The following is a 16,193-nucleotide window of genomic DNA, read 5'->3' as shown; positions in this document are numbered from 1 at the left end:
CGAGGACCAATAGATCCATGACGAGGGCGGGGGCTGCTAACTCCATCGGCTGACAAGAAGTTATGGTGCGTTCAAGGCAACTCGTAACTCATGTTTTTCCGACCTGTGAGGTCGTACCAGTTCGATCTGGTACGAGTTCACGGGTCGGAAGTTACGAGTGGCCGTTATAGTGACTTTCACAGGTAAAACAGGTCGGAAAAACACGAGTGGGTTGCCTGGAACGCTACAAAGTCGTAAGCCGTGACTTGAAGCTGTAATTTACGATTTCAAAAGCCTGCCTGGAACGCAGCATTAGCCAAAACGACCGGACCGCTTACTTCTGCTTTAAGTTATTAATTTATCAAACTTCTCACATGTACTTTTTGTCTTTGTTTTTTTGTGCTAAAGAACAAGGCCACGTCTCTCTCTGAGATTTGTGATGGTCAATAGAAAACAGACCCTGTCATCTGTTTTCTCCTTTGCTTTCAACCAGAGTAGCCCCTGCTTTCTTTTGGCAAAGTTTTTCCTACGGTAAATACACACAAAGCTCACACATTCACAGTGTGCCAGTTAGATTTTCTCACATCTCACAAACTAAGTGTTGACATCCCACAGCTGCTTTTCAGAAATTTAATTTGACCCTTGCTATGTTTCCATCCACACAAATGAAAAATGCCTTATGGAAACAGTAAAATTCGATTAAATGTCATGAAAATCAACAAAACGTTTGTACAGTACTGTCGATCTCATTGGATTTTCTCTCGATCAATAAAAGGTATACCGTATGTGATAAATGCTGATGGAAACAGTGCTTTTGCCAAATAAATGTGAATTGCCATCACATTTTACGTCAATTGTACTGTATGTATTTCCGATATTTCAAAGACATGGCAGGAGTAAACAAAGAAAATGCAAGAGATCTATTTGATACACCAATTTGATTGCAAAGCTCTTAGATGGAAACACACTTTTACTGTCTTTTATACTCATACACACACACCACTATACTCTCTCACACACCACTATACTGTCTTACACACACCACTACTCTCTTACACACATACTTTACTCATACACAAACACCACTATAGTATATGTGAGAGGGTATAGTAGTGTCTGTCAGAGAGTATAGTAGGGCTGTCAGAACGAACTTCGCTATTCGAATACAATTCGAATGTTAGTCAAAATGAGAACATTCGAAGGTGGAAACTGACATTCAAACGTTTTTAACGAGACAAATTAACGTAGTGCGTCGCAACGTTCAGAGTAGTACACATGTTGATAAAACAAAATGCAGTTGTTGTGCGCAAGGTAAAGCTGCAGCTTCAAATATACAAGCAGATTTTTTTTAATTGCCCGTTCATTCGGCTGCCACGGTGCGCGTACTGTATGTGTCCCCACACTACACGCACACCTTTTTTTTTTAATTGATCGATCCGCGGACCACTTGTGTGCTGATCAGCTGTGATCTGTTGCACCACTACTCTGGGCTGTATAGGCTACCCCGCCTGTGAGGCCGGGTTTCCACCGAATCAACGATCCTTTTTTTTTATTTTACCGCAACATATGGTTCACGTCAAGATAACTTGTGTATTTTTCCATAGTGCTCTTTGTTTAACACTTCAAGAGACCTTTGGTTGGACAGCTCCTATGCAGGATCGTTCTGCTGTGTTGGTGTCGCCACCGTCATCGCCCCCCCCCCCCCCCCCCCCCCCCTATAATGAGCTTAAAGGAAAAAAAAAAAAACACATTAAAAATTCGAATATTATTCGATTATTTAACATAAGATGGGTTAGAAATTCGAACCTGATTTTTGGGCAAGATTGACAGCCCTAGAGTATAGTAGTATTTGTGAGAGAGTTTGATTGAAATGGCAGTTTCTGATTGGTTCTTTGGAAGACCGCAAGAATAGGAACTAAATTTAGTTCCGGGGTTAATTGGATTGATTGACTTCTCTTTTTTACGTGGATTTGTTCAATTTTTTTTACACCATAGATAAATAAAAATATAATCGTATAGGATATAATATTCACAGCATTGTGGGATAAAGCAGTTATTACCCTATTACGTTATAGTGTATTACTGATAAGACGTGACCGAAACACGGTGTTGTGATTCAGTATTCAGATAGTATAGTGGTGTGTGTTTGTGTATGAGTTGCCTAGTGTGTGTGAGATACTGTAGTGTAGTAGTGTCTGTGTATGAGTATTGGTGTGTGAGAGAGCAAATAAGAATTATTTCTCAAGGGGCCCCTCATAGCCTCTCATAGTCTTTTTTCTCATTAATATTTTTAGCAAATGTCAGATAATTTGATTGACAAGTGGATGGAAACATAGCTACTGTTTACTGTCTCTCTGTTGTTTCTGTTACAGTGTCAGTAGTTAGTATATTATCGATATCATTGTTAATCATTTCACCTACTTCTGCCTCCAGGCCGGTGGCCGCTGGGGCCTGATGTATTATGTTCTCGGGTCGTCCTTCCATCCAAAAAGGTTTCAAATCTTTTTTTCAAGCTCATGTTCTCTTACCTACACTTTGGATTAGAAGCCTGCAAGAGCGAGATGTAGAAAGGAAAATGAAAATGAAGAGAGCAAGAGGGAGAGAGAGCATCACCAAAGGCATTTAAATTGACTGATCCACTTTAATTTCACTCTAGCTCCATTATGTTGTTGTTGATGTTACTAAAGGGCTGCCATGTCATTATCTCCCTCTTTTGTTTGTGCTGTTTTTGAGAAGACATTGCTGTTGTTTATTTTCCACAAGAAGGCCTTTATGCTAATGCGACCTCTGCTAAAAACGATTTGCTGTCGATTTAACAGCGTGTTAAAACCACAATCAGCATCAATCATGTGGAAGGAAGGCGGGGAGTGAGGGAAAAGTTTGGGGCTAAGACATGCTAATCTTCATAACACCTTATAATAAATTCATTAAGCCTCTTTACACACGCATTGACACACATTCTCTCTTCTTCGAGAGGCATACAGCCTTGTGAATTTTATAATTAAACTTGGTAACAATAAAAATAGTGGGTTGGATATAAACCAAACTGGTTTAGAAGCAACGGGTGAATGAGTTCTACAATAAATTATCTGTTTTCTTGTGCATGTAGCATTGAATTCCACTGCATGGATATGCCAAAATGTAAACGAAACCTTTATGGTGACATTGTTTATATTTACCTCAATTTATATCAATGTTCACATTGTGTTACTCTCAGCAACAGGTTTTCTTAATTAATAAATCTCTAAAACCTATAGAACACCTTGTCTTTTAAATTCTGGCTAAAGGGACAGCTCAGCTTTCTGTGTCCTGTAGTACTAATAGAAGTGGATAAGTGGAAAGAATCAATCTCATCACTATTCATAAACTTCACCACTTGCAGAGCAACAAGTGCTACATTTCACTAGTTGTTTTCTGGGTCAGCACCCACTGGCCAATGATAAGGGCTCTCATGGATTTATTGTTGTGATCATGCATCTGAGATATCCTAATACAGGTCAGCAAAGTCTTGGAGCCAGCCAGGACATTATCTCAGCAGTGCACCTCCGACGATAAAAACACTGCCTCAAAGCCTCCATCAGCCACTGTTTCGTCTCCAAAGTAAGATTTAGAGAGGAACTCTGCTCTCACTCAGAGTTAACTGATGTCTTTTGAAAGGTTTACTACTCTGTTGGTTCATTGGGTGTAAGATTCTTTCTGCGCTGCTATAAACACTGCCATAAAAGGATCAGTGAAGCTGACCTCTGTAAAGTCCATAAAGAGATCTTTGTCTGCGATAATGTCACTGATACCTCCTATAAGCGACGGCCACCCCTGAAGGAGTTTACACAGCACTGCCTTTGGTGAAAACTTTCACTTTCTTGCCTTTTTCGTGAATGTGTGTTTTCATCTTCCTCTCATTGTCTGGTTGTTAATTAAGCTCGTCTCCCCCTCTTCAGGATCGCACACTTTGTTCTCATCTCACCTTTATCTCCTTTAAAAATATCCAAACTAGTTTATCAGGACATTTCACTGAGCTGGATGCCAACACTATAACTCCCAAGTTTTCATAGAACAGGAAACACTTTGATGCCAGGTGTCTCTGTTGTTTCTGTAATTAATCCTCCTGGAGTGTAGAAATGTCACGCAGCAACAGAAACAAATTGTGTTTGATTCTGCTACACCACATTGTCTTTTGTTCATGTGTGATGACTTTTTTTGTAACAATAATTTGAGAAGTAATACTCTAGTTGATGGGGATTTGCACACACACACACGCACATAGATTTTTAGTGACTGTTTCCACTCCCACTGGCAGGGAATAAGAAAACTGCAAGCAAGTAAACATTGTTGTAAGCAATGCAAGATTTCAAATACTTGGGGGAAAATGCTTTACAAATGTTTCATTAGGAAAAAAAAGAATGTATAAAGCTTGTGCTTTAGTATTGTGAATTTTAACAAAACTTTGCTCTTCATAAAACAAAACACAAAGTGCTTTTAATGAGACAACTGGATGAATAATGTGATGTAAAGGAAAAATAAGGAACAGTTCAATGACTTGTACAAATTAGACACGAGGAAAGATCAGGGTGGTTTGTCTAGTTCCTGGTTCAACCCCCGGCTTCTTCAGAGGTCACATCGAAGAGTCTTGCCTTGAGCAAGATACTGAAGCCCTGACTGCTCCTGATACTGTTTCATCAGAGATGTAAATGTGTGTATGATTGTGTGTGTAAATGGAGGACTGAGATATACAATGTAAAGTGCTATAAATGCAGTTTGTTAGCATGTGCCCTTTTTTAAAGTATTCCCATGAAACCAGGGCCTATTGTAGGAAGAGAAGGTGGAGGGTGGGAAGGACAGGTGTCACCATGATTGTCCAAGTATTTCACAGAAAACATATATATAATATAGCCTAGTAAAAGTTGTGATGTCAACTGTACAAAGGATTTAAATTCTTCATAAAGCCTCTTCAGTCAGTGATCATTAGCTCTGATTATCCTGGTTAATAGTATTGGTTTTTGTTTGTTTGTTGTTTGTTTGTTTGTTTGTTTGTTTGCTCCCTTCATTGAAAAAGCTTATTACCTTCATTACCTTACCTTCAATAACGAATCTCCAGTCATTGTATCTTATCAAAGCCTAATTCAATGTATTAAACCCTCATGCTGCAAAATACTAGTCTAATTAAACAGGGGAAAAATCAATGCAATTGATGAAATTCAAATAACTGTGGCAAAAGAGGAACATAAGGGAACAAATGAAGCAGCAGTTGGGAATGATGCTTTTGCTGCAGCTGAATGCAACTCATTCCCTCCTCTTCATCACTGAATTGAGCTTTTTGTGACCGAGGAAACTGTCGCCTCAAGATGGCTGAAACTCCAAACATGTTCATGAGTGTTGAAAGCAAAGTTCATTCAATTCAAAAGAAAACCATGCACACACATAATACATATCTGACACATTGTAGCATGAAAAGGGGTAAGGGTAACCCCGACTGATTAATCAGCAGACCCGTTTAATCGGCCAATTATAACTGTATAACCATTAATTAGCCAAATGTTGGCCGATAGACGCCGATGTTAACACTTATATTTTGACTAATAAAGTGCGGGGAATATGACTTGGTTTTACTAAGAAATGATTTCCATGTGCTATTATTTATCAAGCAGAGGTGAAATGCATTGCTGGCCTGAAGTAAATGAATAATGTACGGTAATAGGCACAGAAGTGTTCATTTGCTGCTTGCCCCACACAACACAAATACAATTTTTGACAATAAAAGTATTTGAAAATAGTAAAATGGATCTTTCTTCAATTTATATTTTTGTAAGTGTTTGAACTACATTTAAGCTATCAAAAGCAGCTATTTGTTTTATTTTTACTTTAATAATTTATTTGGCCAATACATTGGTTATCAGAATTATTTATTCCCTGATATCAACAACAGCCCTAAAAACATCCATATTGGTTGGGCCCTAGTATTCATACAATACATCAAATATTGCCCTTCACCTGTTACATTGTTGACATGATATGAGTATACCCTACATTAGGTTTCTGCTATAACCATATCCATACATTCAGTCTCCATTGTCGCTGCATGTTGCTGCTAAAATGGTTTAGATATGAGATCTATTTTTCTTGTCTTTCATATTCAGACAAAACATAGACATTGACACAGTTGCGCTTATTACTTTGAACAGATGTTCCATGTGTGTATGTTTTGCTGGGAAGCGCACATGTCATACATGAAAACTAAGTATGATAACAAAGTGCGATCCATGGTGTTTACTAACTACATAGATTCCAGGATTTTACCTTAGGATGTACAGGGAAAACGCTAAAACAGGGTACAGAACACATAAGGAAAACCTCCGACAGTGTATTTTCCCAATACACTAACCAAGACATTTTGCAGCAGCAGAACACACACTATAGAGGCAATGTACTGGGCCAAGTAGTGGTAATGACTAGGATGTTTATGGTTACAGTGACCATACAACATACTAAAAAGAAAGAAAGAAACATTCTCATTGCCCATTTGATAGTTCTAATATAGTTTAACTTCCTGAAGCTGTCACTTTAGGGAGACTGTGAAAAGAGCGAACACCATTCCCAACACTTCAGCGGAGATGTGTTGGAGAGGCCCACTAATCCTCAAGTGCAAATCAGAGATAGCGCTCACTGCTTTGAGCTAATGAAGAGAGGGAGGAAGGCTGATGAGCATGAGAGACGGGCTGAAAGAGAGAAGAGAGGAGGGCTTTTCATTATGAGTGTTGGAGAGCGCTGTTTTTGATTACATGTGAAAAGTATTAAAGGTAGGTTTAAAAGCACCACTGCTACTACTTTTTCTTTCTTTTTTTTTTCTTTTTTTTAGAAAATCTGAAGAAGAGGTGTGACTCTTCATCATCTCTAGTGTTAATACATAATGCATATTGCATTACAGCAAGAAAGAGTGTAGGTGTATGTCAGAACACAAACTAGTGTGTTGGCTCAACAACAGTCATGAACCAAGTCTCATGGTTTTCTATCATCCTAAATTATCCTAGTGCTATTGGTAGTCTTCTTTGTTCTATTTGGATGGCTCTATGTTGTACTGTATAAGCTGGGGGGAAGGGGTGGTCTTGTCTTTTCTTTCTTTTTTTTGGTGTAGTATGATGGATATTAGAGTGTATGGAGAAATCAAGGGGGACTAAACAGTTGTAGCTAATATGTAAGGCAGTGATGTCTTCTGTGTCAGCAGAGACAGAGGAAAAGCAATAAGGTTTTTATTTGTATTGTTCAACCATTGTCATGGACGGGACACCGAGGAGGATGATATTTGTGTGGAATGAAACAGAAAATCGGGAACATCTTCCATTCTCTCCCCATATGCAATAAGTTTCCGGCTGCATCTCGCCTTATAATGCCACCATCTCTGCAATGATCTCTCATCCTTTACATCGCCTCTTCACCACGCTGCCTTTGATTTCAAGAGCTGAACTATTCTGCAACATTTGTTGATGTGGTTCTGCAAGTAAATGCTGCAGAATTGTGCTCCTCTTGGAATTGTTCTTCTTCGCTGACCACCGGGAGAGGAACCCACCATCATCGGCTATACAACCTCAAGAGCCAGCAAGTTTCATGCAATCATGCAAGCAGTCCTGCAGACACAAAACGCACATGCAGATACACTGAAAAGGTCATAATATGTGTTGCATTTGACAAATAGGTCAGTTTTCAATGCATGGAGAGCGGCCATAGAAAGTTATAATGTTAAATGAAGCCTGATTTTTATATATACATAATCATTATTTGTACATTTTTCGGGGATTTATTTGATAGCTGCAGTAAAGAGGTTATGGCAAATAAATTTCATGTAAGAACTGGTAAGGATCAGGCAGACATTAGCAGAAATGATTGCGGTTACAATTAAATTTAGATACTGTTGAGAAAACAAACCACACACATTTCTGTTTGAATATCTGGAACCACCAGCCTGTTCAGCTAATTAAATAAAAGGAGCTCTACTCACTCCACCACTACACTTATCTATCCAATCAGAGAACCAGAATCCAAGCTGCTGCAGACAATCCTACACATAGTACAGTATCTACAGTAGAGAGGCAGAAGCAGACAGGCAGGTCTACTCCCCATACCCGACATGCCTGCCAGTTGCCCTGCTGTTGTTCAGGTCCAGTGAGTGTGAAGTAGCACCAACCAACCAACCAATCTGCTACCTCTGCGTCTCAGGGCCCAGATCAGGGCTTTGAGCCCAGGGCTTGAAGATGTTCTGGATGACTTCCAGATCTCATTAACCTTGGACTGAGGGTCTAGAATTAGATCAGAGCCCCAAAGGCCAGTGGGTCAGGATGCTATTCTCCCATCCCCTGCTCAGCACTAGTCTACTTGCTTCAAAGGTGTGCAGTATATACAGCACACCCCAGCCCATGTCTCCAAAGGCTAGTATGTCGATAGACTCAGTAACGACTTTCATAGCTAGAAGTATTACAGAAGTATAGAAGTATTATATTTTGTGTATAATCACTTTGGCATTAAAGGTTATGATCATTTCACTATTCTCAACTCAGATAAAGAGTGGAAATAGTATTTTTATTAATATCTCTCATATTCACTTTTGAAAATCTCTTACAGTATATGTAATTGATGCATTTTGTTCTGTGATGAATAATGGTATGTCATGTTTGCTGAGTCTGTAGTCATTGCTCTGTTTCCATGTGCTTCTATAAAATGTTGGTGCTGGGCTCTGGTGTCAGCACCAACAAACAGAGCAACGGTCATGTTGTGCCTCTCTGACAGGCAGACATACAGTACAATATGTTTTCTCAGTGTCAGTGCAACCTTGTGACACTTGATGCAGGCAGTAGCTCTCACTTCATTGTTGCTACATGAGACACTGATTGTCAACGACACCTTACTGATTGTTGTTCAGTCTTCTGCAGCTATTGCAACATCGCACTGCATTAAGATTGTGCATTTTAATGCACTGTGCATGTGCATGTGACCTGACAAGAAACCGAACAGCTTCTAAACACACACACGCACACAGACATACATTGGCAGTCTTGTCCTGCAGCCTCCCTCCACTGTGCTGTTTTGTTCTGGGACTCAGAGTCACCAGACCATCAGCTGCCTAATGTGTAAATCAACACAATGCCAAGTATTTTTCATGCATATTGATCAGAGTGTTTATTCATTGTGGAAATAGTAGTGATTTTTTGTAAGTAACTGATTTAGTCATACTGACACCAACTGCTTGCATGCTTGATTATTAGGACAACATGATTGTCCTTGATGGATCATCGGTGGTATTTGATCCACAGCCTCTGGCTTGTCTTTTTCCAGTCCAAATCTCCAGGCTTCATTCACATTCGACCTGCTACCCTCTTCAGTTCAATGTGCTGTTGCCATGTCCACTGGCACGTGTGTGCATTTGCGGGCGCAGCGGCATGCGAGTGCTAACCTTCTTTCCACCATGTGTGCATCCATCCTCGGGTGATGCATGGTCAGCCATTGTACAGCTGTACCGTGGCCTTGGACAGAGCCTGGCCGGACAGATTGCAGAGGGAAGCTGTGAGGTTCGAAAAGGAACATCCCCTCAGTTCAGCGAAGGTCGGACAGAGGCATCATTAGGTTGACAGAGTCTGAAACAGGGTCTAGTGGTGTGGGGGTGTTGACTGACGGTTTTTGACTCAAGGACACGTTGGTATCAGAGGTTAATGACAGAGGCAGCCTTGGTACGCTGTAGGGGATGCCACTTATCATACCTCCTCAACCTCTGTTGGGGTGTGTGTGTGTTTGTGTACTGTACTGTATGTATGTGTGTATGTCAAGTTGTTGAGGCAAATATCAGTTTGAATGTAATAATTCACTGGCCAATTTTTTTTTTAAATGTTTGCATTTTACATTTTTATACCATTTATTTTACCCAATTATGAGATACATGACTTTCTATTTAAATGGAATACAACAATTGTCAAAAAGCTCAGATTTAGTTATATAGATTCCATTGATTATAAAATACCAGATTATAATGAACGGGCTATTTTCAGCTGTGTAGTACTGGTCCTCAATACAGTAAATGTGTCATTTTACCGGCCAACAGCCCTCAAACAGACAAACAAGGATACAAATGTCAACCTGTGCTGCATGTGTGTATGGGTTAGCCTCTTTGCCTCAGTCCTAATTGTCCCTATTGTCCCCATTAGATCAGAGCAGTCACGGTTATGGGTGCTTCCTTGTCCTCCCTACACTTCCATTTATCACAGGCAGCAATGGAGAGATACAAAGGCACTCGGTGCTTCAAGGTGATTCTGTTCAAATTGCTCAGCTTGTGTTACCTTGTTAAATCGATGTGTTTGGTGACAACCAGCAGCAATGGAAATCTCACAAGTCAGAAGACTTTTGCGTGTCTTTGTGATATGGAAGTGCTTCCAAGGCTTCCAGGGTTGCAAACACAATGCAAGCATTATTTGCCATTTTTTCTATTTCAATATGCAAATGTTGATGCCAGACCTTGGGTTTGATAGTAATACATGTGTTTTGTGTAAATTTGGAACCAACAGAAAACCTCTTCATTACATGCTTTCATACACACGGTTTCTGGAAGAAGATCAGCTGTTTTGGCAAAATGTTTCATACAGCAGACCAAGATGCCTAAAGCCTCTCTCTCTCTCTCTCTCTCTCTCTCTCTCTCTCTCTCTCTCTCTCTCTCTCTCTCTCTCTCTCTCCTCTGTTAGGAAAGAATGAAGGAGCTACAGCTCTTTATGTGTTTAAAATTAAAAATACTCTGAAGTATCCATGTTAAAGTGTAGGCCTGTATGTCTTCTCTGCAACAACACTGATATTATTTTTGAAATAACGCTGCATAATGTTGTCCTCATTTATAGATGTAAGACACAATCACTGCTCTTTGAAAGATGTTGTGTCCTTAAAAACTGTACTGTGGTGAAGCATCCCATTCAGTCTACACAGTTAAATAGCTTGGTGCAGAATGTGTTTTCATGCTCTAAGCTAAGATCCCCTTTTGCCATGTAAATATGTTTTCTATTTAGATTACTGCATGCACAGTAGATTTTCCACACGCCCATGGTACACCTACACAGGTGTTTTTAAAAAAGGCCTATTTCACTGTTCATTTGGAGGGCATTAACTGAAATTTGCATTTTAAAAATGTTTGTGACAGAGAATACATATTTAGCCAAAGTCTAATTCTTTCAGCTCTGCCGTGCTTTCTTCCTAACTCCACAACTTTTCATATTTCTCAAATCTTTTGAAAAGTTGGACACCAAAACTTAGAGAATAATAATTTTCCCATAAAATGATAATCATGATTTTTAATTGTTAGAGCCATGGTTTGCAACAAACAACATGGTTGTAACAAACCTAAACAGATGGTCTCATTATAGTTTGGTGAATTGTGCTGCATCACTTTCCATATTTGAAAATAAAACCACATTTTCATGGATATATTAGTATTCAGTGTTCTAAGATATGAATTTCTGATCAATATTGTTAACGAAATGGATAATGCTAAATTCATAAATATAAATTTTCATTATTAATATTTTCAGGAAACAATGTGTATCCCTTAGGGCCTCATGGGTAGAGAAATAATAATCCCCTATTCTTGGTCCCCTTGTGCCACTTCATGTAAAAATCATGTAAATCATGCAAAATATCACTATTCCCTTTATGTCCATAACGTGGCTTGACCATATGTTGAAATATCATGTTTCTTTCTGTCACCCCCAGCGTGCCACCCAGGCTTCTACAAGGCATATGCTGGAAACATCAAGTGCTCTAAGTGCCCTCCGCACAGTTTCAGCTATGGAGAAGGTGCTACCATCTGTCGCTGTGAGATGGGCTTCTTCAGGGCCGAGAAAGATCCTCCAACTATGGCTTGCACACGTAAGTAGAACCTAATACTCATTAGTCACCTAACCGCATAGACTTACAAAACCTCAGCCATTGCATTAAAGACTCTGTGAGGCTCTCAAGCAGGTGAGTCTGAGGTAAAATGCTTTTAGCCGTCCTTTCCTTTTAGATACAATCAGAGTTATTGCAAGAATGCTAAATTGCCCTGCTGTTTACAGTAGGTTGACTCTCACCAATGAAGACAAATAAGGATAGTCAAAAATGGTATTCAGGAGACTTTCTGTTAATTGTGAATTCTAATTAAAGGTTTCTATACTTGTGTATGCCGGGGTAAGTTATTACTTTGTCTACAGAGCTGGTGGATTACTCCAGTGGTCTCTCAGATTTCACTGTGGCCGTAAATCCAGCCTCGTCTCTAGGACTTATCTGGTGTGAAACTATGCATTAGAGAGTCTCATGGATGAATTACATGGCTTTTGTTCAGCTGCCTCGTCTTCATCGATGATTCACTGACTGTCATTACGACTTCATATTTGCATTAAATTACAGTTTAACCGGACTAATTCTCCTTTAATTAAAAAGCCATTTAGCTGTCACTGAGATAGACGGGGGCCACGTCTGAGAGCTCTCCAGGGTGAAAGACTGTATTTGTCTTTTTACGGCGAGACAAAGCCCAGTCATTGCAGGAATGCTGTGAGTTTACAGTGCCCTGCAACGTGCACTGTAAGGCTCAGTTTTTCATTCAAGGTTTTCAGTTCTAAATTTAGACTCAGATGATCCGTTTGTTGGACAGCTACCAGAGAAATTGTCTCGGGGTTAACCGCAATCACATCTGTCAACAAAATCTAAAAATAAAATGCTGATCAGATGGCTTTAGATATGTCAGAAAAGTGGTTTATTTCAAGATGCAGCTTTACAACAGTTGTTGTTAGTTGTTAAACCAACTGTTCTAGTCAGCCTCATATGCTGAATCTTGAGAGCCACTTTTGGTACCAATTCAAACACCGTGTATAAAGGCTTGTGGGTATGTGACGACCCAGCAGTCTAAGGGGAGTAGACTACCACCTTTCTTTTTCTTATCCTTTTCTTCAAGCTATGAAGTTTGTGAAATGCATTTTAATCAGGGACTTGTAGGCCAGAGCATAAACAGTTTTCTTGCTTGACATCTAAAAACAAAAAAAGAGAAATGGAGATTAAAGGCTGAGTGCCTGAGAGGAAGACAAAGGTAGAGAGAGAAAGAAGGGATGTCACAGGGAGAGAGATAAAGGTGGAGAGAAAGTGTGAGGGCTTGATGGCGTAGACAGTGAAGAGAGAAAGGGAGGAGGGTGATGATACCAATCTCTCCCAGAGGAGAATAGCAGCTGAGTGATGGCAGTGGGGTTGCTCTGCAGGGGGGAGGTGGGTGGATTCTCCTCGATGGAGAGAATAGAGGAGGTGAGATAATGGCCGATGGAGGTCGAAAGAGATAAAGAGAGAGAGAGAGAGAGAATGGACATCCACTGACAGAGGTGGAGGAGGGACGGGAGGAGCCCGTCCTGTCTGCTGAGATTTTAGCAAAGGCAGGGAGGGAGAGGGATTGAGGGATGGATGGTATAAAGGAGAGAGAAAACATCCCATTGTCTGGGCAGACAGTGAGCTTGGCAGGATGGGAGTGTTCAAATCCCTCAGGCCTTTTAACTCCACCCTGTTGACAGCTGGCTGCTTGCTATAGCACAATACTTACCCTGGCAGACAAACACGCGCATCCCCGACAGCACCAAAATACCTCCCCGAAGTGAAATGTGAGGGAGGTGAAATAACTTAGAATGTTTACTGCACAGGAGAGGAATGCATTATGAAGAGTTATGTGGTACAGTAATAATGTGATATTTAACCATAACAATTTTATACTGCGGCGTACCTCTGTGAATTACAGCCATTACATTTGTGGGGATTCTTCAAACTTGGATTAACTGACTTGTTGTTTGTGCGAACATTTGGAATATTGTGTTAGCTCTGGTGTCCATCAGGGGTCAAGTTTAGGTCCTGTGTTGCTAGGCGCTCCGAGTCCTCCTGTCCCTGGCCACATCACAAAGTTGGAGCTAATGCATTTTAACAGAGATACACGATAACTTTTTTCCCCACCAATACCGATAACCAATAACTTCCTGCTTCTCACAACCGATACCGATGCTGATAACCGACCACAGTTTTAATAGTTTATATACACACTTAAGGTTAAAGGGATAATTCAACATTTTGGCAGATTGGCCCATTGCCATAATTCCTATAGTCTTAGGAGGAGGTTCGTTACCTTTAATTGTCGGTGCAAGCTACGCTACGGAGGCTCATGGGATTTCTTGGTTTCCCTCATCAAACTCATCAAATACACAATCCAACAACTCCAAAACGCTCTTGTGGACAAGTTGTGACCTGCACATTCACCACGCTATGAGATAATAACGGAGCGTTACGAGACAGAGTTGTTTTAGAGATAAATTCATGCAAAACAGCTGATGCGCGTTCCCGTCTGGGGCAGTTTTTCAGCAAGCATTTGCCTACCAAGGCACTGTAATAAGGCAAGTAAGTAGGCAAATATTTAATAATCGGACTCATCTGTGAATTTTGGCACCGATCGTGCATCCCTACATTCAGCTGGCTCAAGTATGACTGTTTCTTCTTCCTGTCTGCATAATGGTATGGGCATAATGACTTTATAATTAAATGGCCTCCAGCTCGGCAGAGATAATAATGATGATTATTTGTTCTTTGTTTTGTTTCTTATTTTCTCCGCACTCCTTTATAGATGTTTTTCCAAAGTCAAAATAAGTTCTCCAGAATAATTTCTTCTGTAGCCTGTAATCAACCTTTTTATTTTTGCCATTGCAATTATTCCGACTTCTTCGGCCACTGAGGAATAATAGCACAACAGTGGCTTGAGCTTTGTTTGCATTAAAATCAGCTGCTAGGCTTTTAATCAGAAGAGTAACGGAACAGAAGACAAAACCCCTCCAAGCCAATACATTAACTGCTTAATGTTTGTGAATCATTGATTTTATACCATAATAAAAAGCTTTACTGTCTGGTTGAAAGTAAGTGTCATGTACCACTAGCCATGGTCACAACAGGAACCAGTGCTTAAACTATTGATCACAGTAATCGTGACTCTTTTTTTAAGCATTAGTTGATTCAGCTATTCTTTTTTCCTCTGTTATTAGGTCCTCCATCTCCTCCCCGCAACTTAATGTTTAACCTGAACGACACCTGTCTGATGCTGGAGTGGTCACCGCCCAGCGACACTGGGGGACGCCGGGACCTCACCTACAACGTCCAGTGTAAACGCTGTGGCCCCGAGCCCAATCAGTGCCGGCTGTGTGAGGAGGAGCTTCGTTTCCTGCCACGACCATTAGGGCTGACCAACGCCACTGTCACTGTCACAGACTTCTCAGCACACGCCAATTACACCTTTGAGATTGAGTCGCTCAATGGGGTGTCAGACATGAGCTCCTTCCCTCGCCCGGTAGCCATCATCACTGTCAGCACTGACCAGGGTGGTGAGTATATGTTATTAGAATTTGGCTCAACTTTTCACTTTTCGTTTTTCGTTACAGTGTGTTGAAGATCACATTATACAACATGTTTTCTTGAGGACAAATATCTAAATAACAGTGAGATTAAGTCTAACTTCACAGTATTTAAAAAGCCCAATAAGTTATCACTTGTTTTAATTATGACTAGGTTAATTAGTTTTGTTAAGTTATGGCAGGGTTTCCATATAGCAATGCATGCGCCTCAAATACATCCTCCCATCTCCCATCACATTATTACATCAGATAGGGTCTATACAGACAGTCTGGTGCAATCCGTAATAATGCTGAGCCTGGTATGGCTTTATAAGGTTAATGGGTGGCCATAAATGCATCTGCATCATTCAGTCCCATATGTTAGCAGAATAACTGAAATACTAATTAGATTTTATTGGACTTTTATGGTGGTTAGGCCATGAGCCAGGGAACTCTTGGCAGAGATAGTGCCACCATATGGTAAGAACATTTCAAGTTTGTTTTCATGACTCACTTTTCCTGGACATTTCACTGTACACACTGTGGAACTGTGGAACTCTAGAACTGAATTTTTAAGGTACCTTGTGGAGTTTTTGACCCACACGTGAGTGAGACCCCATGTTGTTTATGCACGCACATGAGGAACACAACACACATTATCCCACGAATCAATGGGGCAGTGATGTACTCAGAAACAGCACAATGTGCTAGCAGAGGCAGGACGGAGGAGGACTAACAGGGAGGATGTTCAAGATGCAGGTATAAAAATGTTAAGAAGAACAGCTTTACATATATGAGACGTAAACTCTCAACATCCTA

At 40.4% G+C, this 16,193-nt stretch overlaps 1 protein-coding gene across 1 annotated transcript in view; it reads left to right on the top strand.

Moving 5' to 3' along the window:
• The window catches only part of LOC146964853 (ephrin type-A receptor 6-like), a 173,454-nt gene that overhangs the window by 90,974 nt on the left and 66,287 nt on the right, over positions 1 to 16,193 (top strand). Inside the window, exons 4-5 of the mRNA XM_085764227.1 lie at positions 11,710 to 11,865; positions 15,030 to 15,365. Of these exons, the coding sequence (XP_085620353.1) occupies positions 11,710 to 11,865; positions 15,030 to 15,365 (492 nt within the window). The remainder of the gene's footprint in view (positions 1 to 11,709; positions 11,866 to 15,029; positions 15,366 to 16,193) is intronic.

Source organism: Trachurus japonicus, chromosome 21, assembly GCF_045865225.1.
Source record: "Trachurus japonicus isolate A0001 chromosome 21, Traja_1.0".
In the NCBI taxonomy this organism is placed as follows: Eukaryota; Metazoa; Chordata; class Actinopteri; order Carangiformes; family Carangidae; genus Trachurus; species Trachurus japonicus.
This window is presented reverse-complemented; position numbering and strand designations above follow the sequence as displayed.